Source organism: Oryctolagus cuniculus, chromosome 13, assembly GCF_051225735.1.
Source record: "Oryctolagus cuniculus isolate XC-2025 breed Fujian yellow rabbit chromosome 13, ASM5122573v1, whole genome shotgun sequence".
Classification (NCBI taxonomy): domain Eukaryota; kingdom Metazoa; phylum Chordata; class Mammalia; order Lagomorpha; family Leporidae; genus Oryctolagus; species Oryctolagus cuniculus.
Window position 1 is genome coordinate 18,569,383 of NC_142879.1, and position 15,277 is coordinate 18,584,659.

The 15,277-nt window shown below is 53.6% G+C and overlaps 1 protein-coding gene and 1 pseudogene across 1 annotated transcript; one reads left to right on the forward strand and one right to left on the reverse strand.

The window, feature by feature from the left end:
* Nucleotides 1–873: 873 nt before the first annotated feature.
* Nucleotides 874–4,458, forward strand: LOC100341451 (alpha-1,3-mannosyl-glycoprotein 4-beta-N-acetylglucosaminyltransferase-like protein MGAT4E). The gene is made up of 2 exons (XM_051821111.3): nt 874–1,259; nt 2,725–4,458. Exons 1-2 carry the CDS (start codon nt 1,139–1,141, stop codon nt 3,840–3,842), a joined length of 1,239 nt encoding a protein of 412 aa, XP_051677071.2. The 5' UTR covers nt 874–1,138; the 3' UTR covers nt 3,843–4,458.
* Nucleotides 4,459–5,883: 1,425 nt separating this feature from the next.
* On the reverse strand, nt 5,884–6,477 carry LOC100341195 (protein mago nashi homolog pseudogene; annotated as a pseudogene).
* Nucleotides 6,478–15,277: the final 8,800 nt, after the last annotated feature.

Here is a 15,277-nt window from a genome sequence, read left to right on the forward strand (position 1 = left end):
GCCCCAGGAGCCCGGAAAGCACTGACTGCCCTTTGCTTTGTTTTGTGTACTGAACTTGCAGGAGGCGGCCACCAGACTAAAGCCTCTCCCGTGCTAACCCAGCAGCAACAGAGAAACAGGTTCTCACTGGAAGGCGCACCAACAGAGGGAGACAGCCTGAGTTCCAGGAACCCACACTCACCCAAGGGTTCCTTTCTGCTCCCAGTTAGCAGCATCATTTCCCATTAAGCTCTGTGCAGAAAGATTGACGGTTGAAATAAAGGGTATGTTTTATTTTAAACAGAAAGGCACCAGATTGGGACAGCACTCAAGTTCACCTGCTCTAATAAACAGTTTGACTTTTGTTTAGAAAAGGGGCGAGGGGCGCAATGACCACCTGTTTTCTCAGATAAACTGGCCACGTCACTAAAGCGCCCAGCTGGCCTCCATCACTTTGAGTAGGGGGACCTGGAGGTGGTTGATTGTCTAAGGTAGTGAGCTGAATTCCCAGTTTGCTAGATCTAATTAAAGGGCGTGGCGGAAAACAGTGGTAGTGATGACGAGGCGGGTGGATGGCTGGGATGGGTGGGCAGAGGACAGAGGGAAACTGCCAGAGTGGAGTCCTCCCTCAGCTTATGGGGCCTTCTTGCTCTAGGAACCATACCCCGAGGCGCCCTGATGCGGCATCCCATCAAGCACTGCATCATAACCTGGGCAGGCATCACATTCCTGTGGCTCTGCATCACTGTGGAATTCCCCAGGGAAATTGAAGATGACCAAATAGCCATGCTTGTCGAAGGCCAAGTAGCAGCCCTTACTCTTGTTTGGGAATTGGGGTTGTGCGGGGGTGGGGAGGGGGCTTGTGAGGACCAGCACCTGGGCTTCCTTCCTTCTGGAACCTTCCCATCTGAGAGCAGGAAGCTCCAAAGGGAACCCATTAGTCCACAACGGAGCTGCTTTTATTGCTCGTTTTTGTTAAGGCAAGGGGAAGAGCCGGCCCTGCTCCCCTGCTCGGGCCTGCACCCTCGGGACAATGGCCAGGCATCCTGAGAGCAGCAGGGCTCACTGCAGACCCAGGGCCCCGCTCCGCCCCTAGTTCCCTAGAAAAGCATCGGGAAGCCACCGGGGGACAAGACCCGCTCCTGTTAGGAAAGGAGACATGTTTTCCTTGTCCGTATCCCAGGGAGGTGGTTATGGCAGCAGCAAGAGCCAGAAACCGCTGGAGGACTGGGAGACGATCTCCCTGAAATACACAGAGAAGATGCAGCGCAGACGAAAGAGTGAGCCCCGCGGGCGGGAGGGGGCGGAGGGCGAGTTCCGTAAGTAAGTGCAGCCTGGGCCGGGGGTGGGGCGGGGTAGAGGGGAAAGCTGCAGTGAAGCTGTTAGAGAAGATGGGACTTCTGACTAGAAAACATTGCCTGGGGCACAGCCTTCATCCCCTGTGGGTGCAGGTTCAAGTCCTGGCAGCTCCACTTCCCGTGATGCTCCCTGCTAATGTGCCTGGGAAAACAGCAAAGGATGGCTGCTTGGGCCCCTGCACCCACCTGGGACCTGGATGGAGTTCCTGGCTCCAGGTTCCGGCCTGGCCCAGCCCCGGTAGTTGGAGCTGGAGAAGGAACCAGTGAACCAGTGGGTAGAATCTCTCTCACTCTCTGTCTGTTTTACCTTTCTTTTTTTTATAGATATATTTATTTTATTTATTTATTTCAAAGTCAGAGTTATACAGAGAGAAGGAGAGGCAGAGAGAGAGAGAGGTCTTCCATCCGTTGGTTCACTCCTCAATTAGCTGTGCCACTCTGAAGCCAGGAGCTTCTTCCATGTGGGTGCAGGGGCCCAAGGACTTGGGCCATCTTCCACTACTTTCCCAGGCCATGGCAAAGAGCTGGATCGGAAGTGGAGCAGCCGGGACTCGACCTGGTGCCCATATGGGATGCCGGCACTGCAGGCAGCGGCTTTACCCACTACACCATAGTGCCGGCCCCTGTTTTACCTTTCTTAGATACATTTCTTTATTTCTTAAACAAATCTTAAAAATAGAGAGAGAAAGCATTGTCTTAGACGGAGTCTCAGGATCACACAGGCCAGCTCCCTCGGGTTTGTAAACTCTGGGGTGAAAGGCTTGCTCACAAGAACAAAAAAAAAAAAAAAAAAAAAAAAAAAAACGAGAAAAAAAAAAAAAAACCAAAAAAACCGAGAAAGGCTTGCTCACGATCACTAAGTGGCTAAGCTGGGACCAGAACCTCAGGCTCCTGACTCCCAAGAGCAGTCCCTTTCCAAATACACGTTCTTCACAGGAGAGCTGGGGGAAGAAGAGCTGGAGAAAAACAGAAAGAATTGCAACAACCATAGTAATAGCTACAGTTCCTGGGCACTTAGAGCGTGTGCCCTTGAAAGTTCACAGCTCCAAGACTCAGAGGGCCCACACCCTCCTGTGCAGCGCACTTGAACACCCCGCTGCTGTTCAAATGCAGATTCTGAGCAATTAAATTCCAGGGAGGGGCGGAGTCTGCATTTCTCAGCAGCTTGTAGGTAAGGCTGACCTTGACCTTGCTAAGGACCACACTAGAGGTAGCTAGGATGCACACATCCTCTCTGCCTAAGGAAAGAACAGAGTGGGGGTGGGGGTAGGGGAGAGACAGGAGAGGGGTACAGAGAGGGTCCCACACCGCATCCCGCCCTCCACTGCCCTTCATAGCCCGCACCACCAGGGAGCACTGACAGCCGTCTCCCTTTCCCGCCCCCTAGCATGGCTGACGGTGGGGCTGACCGCAGCGTCGCAGCAGGACCAGAAGGGCCTCCTGTACACGCTCTTCTCCCTGTTCCGATCGTCCTCCAAAGCCGAGCGCAAACGCCTCACGGTGCTGGTGCACCTGGCCGACTCCGACCTCGCCTGGCTCAGCGAAACCATGGCCCACCTCTCCAGACTCTTCAGCCCGCAGATCTTGGCAGGGCAGCTGCTGGTGATCCACGCCCCGGCCGACACCTACCCCGCAGTGGACGAGCAGGACCAGGCCCACGGCGGGAAAGTGTACTCCAAGCAGAACATAGACCACGCCTTCCTCATGAGCTTCGCCAGGAACCTCTCAGATTACTTCCTGTTGCTGGAGGACAACATCTTCTGCGCGCCCAACTTCATCACCCACATTCGGTCCAAGGTGGCCGCCATGAAGGGGCATCCCTGGGCGCTGCTGGAGTTTTCCAACATGGGCTTCCTGGGGAAGCTCTTCCACAGCAGGGACCTCCCGCTCGTGGCCCACTTCCTCCTGCTCTTCCACAAGGAGAAGCCCCTGGCCAGGATGATCGCCCACTTCCGCACCCTCCTCACCCAGGAGAGCCCGATCCTCTGCCAGCCGTTCCTCTTCTACCACAGGATGTCCTACCCCATCTCTGAGGACAAGGACAGACCAGGTCACAGGCAGAGCCCTGGCAGCCCTGACAACCCACCCGCGTCCGTCTACACGAACATGAACGTGTTCAGCGTCCACTTCCCCTGGGAGGCCTACACTCTGGACGAGTCCTTCTTCTGGACCTACAACGTTAGCATCGAGAACCACCTGACCGTGATTTTGAACCATCCCATGAACCTGAGCAGGGTGCAGGTGCTGACGGGCTCCATCGTGGACGGAGCGAACGCCCTGGAGAAGGGGCAGGTGGAGCTGGGTTACAGCCCCCAGGGGACGCCTCAGCACTGCACCACCTTCATCCTGCTGGGCCACCTCCTGGAGGGGCAGATGGACCAGAAGATATTTATGAAAAGTATGGGGTACCACGTGAGCTGTGTGAGGCTGGTGGCAAAAAGCAGCCAGAAGGGGGGTCTCATGATCAGGCATATCTACCTCTGGGAGGAGAAGCCCCAAATGTAAATACGCTGACAAGGCGATGACAGATCAGTAAGCCTATGAGCAATTAAAACCTTGGGTCCATCATTCTGGCCTATGTGAGTGGCACAGGGGAGACCCAAGGGCATCGGGGGCAGGCAGAGAGAAAGTAGATTCTCCGGCCACCAGGATATCGGGAGACTTGTGCCTTCGCTTTCTACCCAAACAAGGAAGGACTTGGTGACTCCTAGGACCTTTAGATTCCTGGGATGCTGAATCAGCCCAAAATATGGAGTGCGTGGTGTGTGAGTGTGTGTGCGTGCGCTCCAACGTAGGCAGAGGTGGGGTGGAGTGTAATGTGGGTTATAGGAGGGTGAGTGGAGGAATCGTGGGGCATCCATGACATTGAGACCCACAGAAGCTGAGAAAGGGCGAGTCTTTAGGAGTCTGTCTCAAGTTCAGGAAAACAGGTGGCCTCATAGCAAGAAAATGACTTCAGGCCCGCACTTTTAAGCTATTTCCTAGTGTTGGCTAATTCTCTCCTTCCCTCACCAGCAAACCTGAGCATAAATAGTTTGTAACTGAAGCTCCATTCACTGTCAGGAATTCACTCCTTAGCTCCCCCACTGGCTCCTGTATCCACAACAATACAGAAACTCTTTCCCATTTGTAAATGAAAAAAAGAAGGTAAAACCCAGAGGGCCAATCATCTAGTCCTCCTGCTTCTCCTCCTCCACCACCTCCTCCTCTTCCTCCTCCATCTTCTTCCTCTTTTTTTTTTTTAATAAAGATGTATTTGAAAGGTAGTGACAGTGAGAGGAAGACACACACACACACAGATCTTCCATTTGCTGGTTCTCTCCCCAAATGGCTGCAGCTTGCAATGTGGGTAGCACATATGGGATCAAATACCTAATTATATAATCTTAAAAAAGAAAAATGGGCCATAGATCATTCAAAGGGGAAAGAATAGTCTTTTTTTTTTTAATTTTCCAGGTTTAATGTGCTTTATTGGAGCAGAATTTCAGCAACAGATGGTTTTTATTACAGACTGAATGTTTGTGGGACTATCCAGCTAATTCACTTGGACTCAAGTGAGACTAACTATTAAGCTTGTTCATGTATTTCCTTTTCTTTTTTGGAAGATTTATTTATTTATTTGAAAGGCAGAGGGACAGAAGGAGAGGGGGAGAGAGAGATCAGTTTTCCATCCACTGGTTCACTCTCCAAGTGGCCACAATGGCCAGAACCCAGAGTTCTGTCTGTCTGGGTCTCCTTCCCCAGGCGCATTAGCAGGGAGCTGGATCAGAAGTGGAGCAGCCGGGACTCGATCTGGCACTCATACGGGACGTTGGAGTCACAGGCGGCAGCTTTACCTACTGCACCATCACACTGGCTCCTCGTGTATTTTCTTATTTTCAATTTACATGCAAAAAACTTAGTTTCATTCTCATAAGCCGTCACAAAACACACCAAACACTGGAGTAAGGGAAAGGGTTTATTGGGGAAAACCCAGCAGGCTGGAGGGAAGGGGTGAAGAGGGGAAAGGAGAGTGAGAGAGGAGAAGAGGAGGCTAGAGAGCCACATGTTCAAGAACAAGTCCTTTCGAAACTTTGCCGGAGGGCGGGCGGGCAGGGAAGCAGGAGCAGAGAATCCCATTAGGATGGGGGTGGAGCTTGACACACAGTGGTTGGGCCATGTGGCCACCTGGTTTCCAGCAATGTCGGTGGGGGCTGGAGCCTAGGATGTAAATCGGGGTGTAGATCGCGCCATAGATAAGACTGTGGCCATTTTCCTGACATCCACATCCCATATGGGCTCTGGTTCAAGTCCCAGCAGCTCTACGTCTGATCCAGCTCCCCGCTAATGTGCCTGGGAAAGCAGTAGAAGATGGCCCAAGTGCTTGGGTCCCTGTACCCATGTGGGAGACCCAGAAGAAGCTCCAGGCTCCAGGCTTCTGGCTTCAGATCGGTCCAGCTCTATCTAGCCATTGTGACCACTTGGGGAGTGAACCAGCGGATGGAAGATCTTGCTGTCTCCGCCTCTGCCTCTCTGTACCTCTGCCTTTCAAGTAAACAAAATTTTTTTAAATCCCAATATTGTAAATTACAGATAATTTTCCCTCAATTAAGTACATAGCTTCAAAATACATGCTTTTAATAGGTTCAGTCTTGAAGTATAATCCAGTGAGGCTGGCAACTGAATATTTCAGATCCTGTACCAAATAGTGAGGTACTCCAAGGCCTTCAGATCCTTTGAGAAATGTCTGTGACTAAGAGAACCTCTTCTGATGTGGTAAGAGAAGTGTGTTCATCTCCACTTACAAGGTCACTCTTCCAGTGGCCAAGCCTGCCAGGGAGGCTGCGAAGCGTTGCTATCTTTTATAATTTCACCGTCATCAGTGATTCTCTTCAGTTCTTCCATTGTACCCAAGAGCGTTTTCTCATCATGACATCATTTTGGTAATGGCTGTTGTCACATCTAAGCTTTTTGTCTGGCCTAAACTCTAACTCCAGAAACGCATGCCCAAACTTGCCTTGTGCTCTGTGTAGCAGCGCAGCTTGAAATCACTAGTTGAAGCCATTTTTGTTCTCCCATAAGCCCACTGAAAGCCCAGCCAATGTCACAACTGGTGTTGAAATAGCTGGAAATCCACGTGCAGTAGAATGGAGTTGGATCCCTACCTCACTGCACACAAAATAAGTAACACAAAATGCAGTATAGGTCTAAACATAAGGATTAAAACCATAATCAATCAACACACCAAGACATTGTGCTTGCATCATCATTGGCTCTTTGGGAAATGCAAATCAAAACCACAAGGAGCCCCCCCCCCCCCATTGTGGTGTAGTGGGCTAAGCCTCTGCCTTGCTGTGCCTTGCTGTCCCAAATGGGTGCGGGTTCTGGTCCAGGCTGCTCCTCTTCCGATCCAGCTCTCTGCTATGGCCTGGGAAAGCAGTAGAAGATGGCCCAAGTGCTTGGACCCCTGCACCTATGTGGGAGACCCAGAAGAAGCTCCTGGCTCCTGGCTTTGGATCGGTGCAGCTCCAGCTGTTTTGGCTATTTAGAGAGTGAACCATTGGACGGACGACCTTTCTGTCTCCCTCTATCTGTAGCTCTGCCTCTCAAATAGATAAATAAATAAACACAGTGAAATACTACTTCACACCTATCAGGATGACAGCGATTAACAAAAAGGGAGGAGGTGTTGGCGTGGATGTGGAAGTGGCTCCTGTGTTGCTGGTGGGCTGTGACACCGTGCAGCAGCTCTGGAAGGCTGTTCAGTGGGTCCCCACTGTGGCAGGCAGAGTTACCCGTGATCAAGCGTTTCATCCCCTGAGCGCCTCCTGAGGAAATGAAAACCGCGCCCACACAGATGCTTATGTTGTGCACAGATGTTCATGGCAGCGTCACAGTCATGGGAGTGGGAGTGGCGCATCACTGCATGCACTTTGATTCAACAATAAAAACGGATGAAACAGGGATACATGCTAAAGCACACGTGAGCCATGGAGGAAACCGATTTCTTTTTTTAAAGATTTTATTTATTTGTTTGAAAGGTAGAGTTACAGTCAGTAAGAGGGAGAGACAGAGAGAAAGGTCGGTCTTCTGTCTGTTGGTTTACTCCCCAAATGGCCGCAACGGCTGGAGCAATCCGAAGCTGGGAGCCAGGAGCTTCTTCCAGGTCTCCCACATGGGTGCAGGGGTCCAAGGACTCAGGCCATCTTCTACTGTGGATCAGAAGAAGAGCAGCTGGGACTAGAACTGGCACCCATATGGGATGCCGGTGCTGCAGGTGGAGGATTAACCTACTACACCGCAGTGCCGGCCCCAGGAAACCAATCTTACCCAGTGAGTGTGTGGTCGCCACACATTGCATGATCCGCTTCCATGAAATGTCTAGAATGCACAGATCCATGGGACCTGAGTGGATTTGTGGCCACGGGCTGAGGAAGGTGACAATGAGGAGTGACTGCTGATAGGTCTGGGGCTTCTTGGGGTGATGCGAATATTGTGGATTGGTTATGGTGGTGGCTGTACACCTCTGCTACCATATGAAACCACTGCATCATATACTTTATGAAGAATGAGTCTGGGGGCTAGTGTGTGGTTTAGTGGACAAAACAGCCACCTGCAATGCCAGCATCCTACATGGGACCCAGTTCCTGTCCCAGCTGCCCCACTTCTGATCCAGCTTCCTGCTAATGGCCTGGGAAAAGAAGCAGAAGGCGGCCCGTGTTTGGACCCCTATCACCAATGTGGGAGATCAGGCTAAAGCTCCTGGTTTCAGCTTCACCCAGCCATGGCCATTGCTGCCATCTGGGGAGTGAACCAGCTGATGGAAGATCTCTCTCTCTCTCTCTCTCTCTCTCTCTGTTGCTTTGACTTTCAAGATAAATAATAACCCTTTTAGGGGAAAAAAAGGAAAAAGTTTTATGGTATATGAATTATATCTTAATAAAGCCATTATTTTAAAAATGTTTAAAAAGACTTCAGAAGTTGGAGCCGGCACTGTGGTGTAGCAGGTAAAGCCATCGCCTACAGTGCTGGCATCCCATATGAGCGCTGGTTCAAGTCCCGGCTGCTTCACTTCTGATCCAGCTCTCTGCCATGACCTGGGAAAGCAGTGGAAGCTGGCCCAAGTCCTTGGACCCCTGCACCCATGTGGGGGACCCCTGCACCCATGTGGGAGACCCCAAGGAAGCTCCTGGCTCCTGGCTTCGGATTGGTGCAGCTCCAGCCGTTGCAGCCAATTGGGGAGTGAACCAGTGGATGGAAGACCTCTCTCTCCCTCTTTCTCTCTCTCTCTCTCTCTCTCTGCCTCTTCTCTCTCTGTGTAACTCTGACTTTCAAATAAATAAATACATCCTAAGGAAAAAAAAAAAAGACTTTAGAAGCAAGTTAAAAGATTTGGACTATTCTGATGACTATAGGGAATCATTGCCCAGGGACCGGTGTCGTGGTGTCGGGTGAGCCACTGCCCGGACACCAGCGTTCCATATTAGAGCATGGTTTCAGTGCCAGCTCCTCTGCCTCTGATCCAGCTTCCTGCTAATGTACCCAGGAAGGCAGAAGAAGACTTCCCAAGTGCTTGGCCCTCTGTCACCCGTGTGGAAGACCTGGATGGAGTCCCTGGCTTCTGGTTTTGGCCTGGCCCAGCCCCAGCTGTTGCAGTCATCTGGGAATGAGCTAGTTGATGAAAGATCTCTCACTCTCTCTCTCTGCCTTGCAAATAAATCTTTAATGAAGTCATTCAAATCCATCCACAAATTGTAGTAGCATAAGACCTCAATATTTTTATTTATCTATTTATTTTTAAGATTTATTTACAGTTATAGAGAGAGGTAGAGCCAGAGAGAGAGAGGTCTTCCATCTGCTAGTACACTTCCTAAATGACTACAATGGCCGAAGCCAGGAGCCAGGAGCTTCTTCCAGGTCTTCCACGTGGGTGCAGGGGCCCAAGGACTTGGGCCATCCTCCACTGCTTTCCCAGACCATAGCAGAGAGCTGGATTGGAAGAGGAACAGCCAGGACTAGAACCGGCTCCCATATGGGATGCCAGCATTGCAGGCCAGGGCTTTAACCCACTGCACCACAGTGCCGGCCCCTGAGACCTCAATATTTAAAAAATCACTGAGCAATTTCTAGGAGGAGACCCAAGGACTCACATGGTGTCACTGTGGGTGTCGTCTGGACCCCAGATCAAAAGGTGTCAAGATGGGGAAGCCAACTGGAGTTAAACAAGACAAACACACGGTGCCCGTCTCAGCGCCTGCCGCTTACCAGGTGCGTCATCCCTGGCTCTCCCTACATCCTCTCTGTTTCTTTAGGGATTGAGCTTGTAGGGGTCTCCCTGTAACCCCCACAGTGGCTCAGGCCTCCTTCCCTTGGGTGCAGGGGCTGTAAGTGAAGTGGGATGCCTGGGCAGGCCAGGTGCCCGCAGCCAGCAGCAAAGGGGTCCTACCTGGCAAGTGGGCCTCAGAAAATGAAAGGAATTGGGAGTTTTGCTCGAGGAGTGATGTTATCAAGTCTTGCTATGGAAAGATTTGGGGAGGGTTAAAAGTAGGGGGGCCGTTTATAAAAAAGAGGTTGAGGTTGGCGCCGCGGCTCACTAGGCTAATCCTCTGCCTTGCGGCACCAGCACACCGGGTTCTAGTCCCGGTCGGGGTGCCGGATTCTGTCCCGGTTGCCCCTCTTCCAGTCCAGCTCTCTTCTGTGGCCCGGGAGTGCAGTGGAGGATGGCCCAAGCGCTTGGGCCCTGCACCCCTTGGGAGACCAGGAGAAGCACCTGGCTCCTGCCATCGGATCAGCGCGGTGTGCTGGCCGCGGCGGCCATTGGAGGGTGAACCAAAGGCAAAGGAAGACCTTTCTCTCTCTCTCTCTCTCACTGTCCACTCTGCCTGTCAAAAAAAAAAAAAAAAAAAGAGGTTGAAACTGTGACTTGAGGCCAGCATTGTGCACTGGGGTTAGAACACTGCTTGGTACTTCGAACTGAACAAATATTGGCCACCATGAGGCTCATCCAATGGAGAAATGGAGGAAGAATTGTGCTGCTCCCATCCAGGTGCTGGGACTGAGACCCCCCCTCGGTGCCTCCCTGGAGCCCATCCCCCTTCCTGTACCGCCGCCTCTCCTGCCCCTTCCTCTGAGCTTTCTGGGGGGTGAGCTCCTGTTTCACCTCTGACTCCATCGCTCAAGCTCAGTGGGTGTTGCTGAATGAGCGAATGATCCCTTGCTTTGTGTGTCTCTCCGATTCATCACGCTCATGGGACTTTGTCATCTAGTTTCACTTCTGGAAGCCCCTGGAGTCCACACGGGTTCTCAGATGGCTACAGCCTGGATCCTGCCTGAGGCTTGGCACCTACTTACCTTGTGCAGCCGAGGGCCCAGCGCACTACACGGCTGCTGCCAGCTACGGGGAGGTGGCTTCTGAGAAAACTCCCTGACGTCCCCACCCTCTGCCAGCAGCACCCAGCCCTTTCTGACTGTGGTCCCTGTGCTGCCACCTCTGACCGGACGCCCAGCCCCAGGAATCCGAGTCGCCCCAACACCTGTCCCCAGACCCAGCCCTCCCAGAATGTGGCTTCCTGTGGCCCAGGGGAGAAACAGGTGTCTCAGGCTGAAGTGTGGGGCGTGGGTGTCCTTTCGTCTCCATGACCAGCAACTTGGCTGCGGTCAAGCTGAATAGTGGGCTGGGATGGGGGAGAGACAAGTAGGGAGCAACACTCCCCACCGGCAAGTCCTCTCTGTAGGGGCCTGTGTAGCCTCTGGGGAATCCTCTCGGGCCAGGCAGCTCCAGGGGCTGCTTCTGCACTGACCTCCTTCCTCTATCAAAAGCAGCGAATAGGGTCTGGCGCTGTGGCGAAGCAGCTAAAGCCATTGCCTGCAGTGCCGGCATCCCATGTGGGCATCAGTTCGAGTCTCGGCTGCTCCTCTTCCAATCCAGCTCTCTGCTATGGCCTGGGAAAGCAGTGGAAGATGGCCCAAGTCCTTGGGCCCCTGCACCCATGTGGGAGACCCGAAAGAAGCTCCTGGCTCCTAGCTTCAGATGGACACAGCTCTGGCCGTTGCAGCCAATTGGGGAGTGAAGCAGCAAATGGAAGACCTCTCTCTCTCTCTCTCTCTCTGCATCTCCTTCTCTCTGTGTAACTCTGATTTTCAAATAAATAAATAAATAAATTTTTTTTCTTTTTTTTAAAAAAGCAGCTAATCGCCTGTTGGAGGAATGCCGTTGTGTCTTTTGGTAGCCAGTTCCTGCCGAGAGAGGCAATGGCCAGGTGGGACAGGCTCTGGCTGCCAGGTGAGGAGAGGCCATGACAGCTCGTCACAGCTGGAGCAGAGGACCCACAGGCTGATGTGGGTCAGGTCTCTGTTCCCCTCCCCCGCACTCCCCAGCAACCTGCTTTCTTCCAGGTTCCTCCTTCATCTGAAACCTGTATTGACTCCCTACTGGGTGCTGAGCACCTGCGGAGGGTGGGGGCGGGGGTGCTGGTGTCACCTCCTCCAGGAAGCCTCTGAAGCTTCTGGGAATACACAAAGGCTTCTCTGGAAGTACATAGGCTTCGGTGTCACTCAAACCCAGATTTTAACCCCAGCTGGATTTGCTGGCTCAGGGGTTTTAACGTGCTACCTGAGCCGGTTTCCCAGCCTGTAAAACAGGCATCCACCTATCATCACACAGAACTGGCATGCGAATGGAAAGAAATCCCAGTGGAGGTCAGAGGGCACCAGCCTGGCTCTCCCCTCTCTGCGGAGGTGCAGGGGCCCAGCCCTCAGTGCTGATCAAGCAGGCATTCCTCCTGCCCACTGCTCCCCCTCCGCAAAGAGGTCTGAGGCTGCAGCCCCCACCGGGGGCTCTGGGGCAAGGTGCACGCTGGCCCGGGCTCCCGGGGCCTCGTTCTGCCTGGGAGCCTCCGGCAGGCCCGGGCAAGCAGGGCTTCTCCAGTCACCAGCCCTGCCCCGTGTGGGTGTGGATGGGCAGGCTTTTCCCAGCACGAGGCTCCAGGGCATGAGCCTCCCCTTCAGGCTGGACGTTTTCAGGAGCACTGGACACAGCAGGAGGGCTAGGAGGCAGGGCAGAAATCCAGGCTCCCTGGGTCTCCCTCGGCTGTCACCACCCCCCTCAGTTCACTTGGCTGTGGGTGGCATCCACCCAACGAGAAGACGCCAGGATGAGGGGTGTGGCCTGGATATGTGGCTCCGCCCATGGACCACTGGGACCCCCATGTTCTCCATAGGGCCGCTGTGGCAATCACACAAGGTGAACGCGTGTACTGAGCAAGACTCAGAATCGTAACGCTAGAAATGTCATGTCGGGTTCTGACATGACCCAGATTAAAGTCTTTGAATGGCTTCCCATAGCTGTTGGAGTAACCATACATAAACATTTTTAGTTTATTTTCATTTTATTTGAAAGGAAGAGAGAGCAGAGCGAGAGCGAGAAGTTCCTCCATCTGCTGGCTCCCTCCCTAAATGCCCTCAACAGCAGGAGCGGAGCGAGGCTGCAGCCAGGAACCGGGAGCTCCATCCAGGTCACCCATGTGGGTGGCAGAGACCCCGTACCTAGCCCTCCCTGCTGCCTCCCCGCATGCACATTTGCAGGAAGGCTGGGTTGGGAGTGGAGTAGCCAGGACTCACACCAGCTCTCTGATGTGAGATGTGAGCATCCAAGTGGCCTCTGATCACTGATTCAAACACTCATCCCGGGGTGGGGGCATTAATACAGCCTGCGGTGACTCAGGGTCTCACCTCCCAACAGAGCCACACCATTCTTGCAGGCTTTTTTTTTTTTTTAAGACGTATTTTTTTTTTAACTTGAAAGGCAGAGTTTTATATATATATACATATATATATAGAGAGAGAGAGAGACAGAGACAGAGACAGAGAGAGAGATTTTCCATCCACTGTTCCATTGTCCAAATGGCTACAATGACAGGGGCTAGGCCAGGTGGAAGTTAGGAGACAGGAGCTTCTTCCGGTGTCCCACTTGGGTGCAGGGGCTCAAATGCTGGGACCAACTGCTGCTACTATCCAGGTGCATTAACAGGGAGTTGCATTGCAAGTGGAGCAGCCGGGTCTTGAACTGGCACCCAAATAGGAAGCCGGCGTCACAGGTGGAGGTTTAATCTCTACAACACAGAGCCAGCCCCATCTTGCAGGTTTTTTTGTTTTTTTTGTATTTATTTGAAGGATGGAACAACAGTGAGAGGGTGGGGGAGATACTCCCCAAATGGCTGCAACAGCCAGGTCTGGGCCAGGACCAAACCAGGAGCCAAGAACTCCATCTAGGTCTCCCACATGGGTGGCGGGGGCCCAAACACTTGGGGCAAAACCTGCTGCCTGTCCAGCTGCATTAGCTGGAGCTACATCAGAAGCGGGGCAGCCGGATTAGAACCGGCCACAATGCCATCCCCTGAAATTAATTTTTTAATTCATTATTTGAAGTGCAGAGAGAGAGAGAGAGAGAGAGAGAGAGAGAGAGACTTCTCACGTGTCGGTTCATGCCTCAGACACAAATGCCCACAATAGCCGGGATGGGCCAGTCTGAGGCCAGAGCCCAGAACTCAGTCGGCCTCCAACATGCCCAAGGGTAGGAGTTAGCAGGAAGTTGAAGTTGGGAGTGGAGCCAGGACTCGAATCCAGGCACTCAGGCACGGAATGTCGGCACCCCATGCCCACCGCACCCTCCTCTTCACATCCGCGACAAGCTTATCTCCAAACTGGGCCACATTCTAAAGGACTGCGGATTCGGACTTCAATGCGTGAATCTGAGGGGGACACCGTCCAACCCAGAACACCTCCCAAGCACCCCGAGCCTCAGGGCCGGGCTCTCAGAGGCCCCACAGCGTCCAGCTCCCTGGATGCTGGCTGTCGTGTTGGACAGAAAAGCCCTGGAGGAGGAGCCTGAGGCGGGGGAGGGGGTGCCGGCCCCCCCAGCCATGCCCCAGAGGCCCTCCAGGGTCCTCCAGGGTGCCCTGGCCCCACCCCCATAGAGCCACAGCCAGTGAGCTCTGCACACACAGGCTGCAGGAGCCTGAGGGAGTGCAGAGTGGCCGTTCTGTGCCCGGAGGTGTTGGGGTCCTTCCTTAGGTAGCTAGGGCTGACGGCAACAAGCCGACACTGCGAGCCTTCGTGGGTAACGCTGGCTTCCTTCTGCGGGCAGCCAGAGCCAGAGCCAGGGCCCGCCTCGCAGATGAAATGTCCGGGTCCCACTGCGGGCTAAGTGGCTGGGCAACAGGACAAAGTTGTGCTTGTACAGAATGAATGCCACCCTCTGACCTACCTCAAAGCTTCTGGGAGTGCGGGTGAGGGGCCGGGAGGTACTGAGGGGCGCTTTGTGCGGGCGGGCTGGCGGCCAGGGCTGGGCCGCACAGAGCCGATTGTGTGCGCTCCGGGGCGCTGGAGCCCCGGAGGGTCGGAGGAGGGCTGCAAGTCCTGAGAGGCCTTGGCGAGGGGGAAATTGGGATAATTAACCACTGAGAATGAGCGTCTTCAAAAGAGCTTAATTTTGGGGAAATGCAGAGCTACAGAGCGGCACAAAGAACTGATTGCTTCGAGTGGGGACTGAGGCTGATTACAGGGGACCAGCGATGGAGGAGGGAGTGCTTGAACACACAACGGGCACGAGCATTGACAGTGGCTAGCGCTAATGGACACCTCTGGGTCCCAGAACTGGTCCCAGCACGGGGCATACACTTAATCCTCACGGCCGCCCTGGGGTGGGAGTCCGTGTCCTCTCATTTTATAGAGCAGGAAACCAGGGCCCTGCAACAAGACCAGAGCCAGGCAAAGCCCGGGTATAGACCCGCGATGCTGGCCACAGAGCTGTCACCAGTTCTGTTGTTTCTGGCCAGGGAGAGGAGCTCCACGCAGAACCTCACTCCCCTGCAGGGCTCTAGGCACAGCAGTGAGGGCCCTGTTGCATAAACCCCTCACGGGACAGCCCTGGCCTTTGTGACAGCTGAAGACAGCCCCTCCCA

Excerpts from the sequence above, each read along its gene's own strand:
- LOC100341451 (XM_051821111.3), top strand. The coding sequence starts at position 1,139 with ATGTTTTCCTTGTCCGTATCCCAGGGAGGTGGTTATGGCAGCAGCAAG. Across the intron at positions 1,260-2,724 it reads GATGCAGCGCAGACGAAAGA|CATGGCTGACGGTGGGGCTG; the intron begins GTGAGCCCCGCG and ends CCCGCCCCCTAG.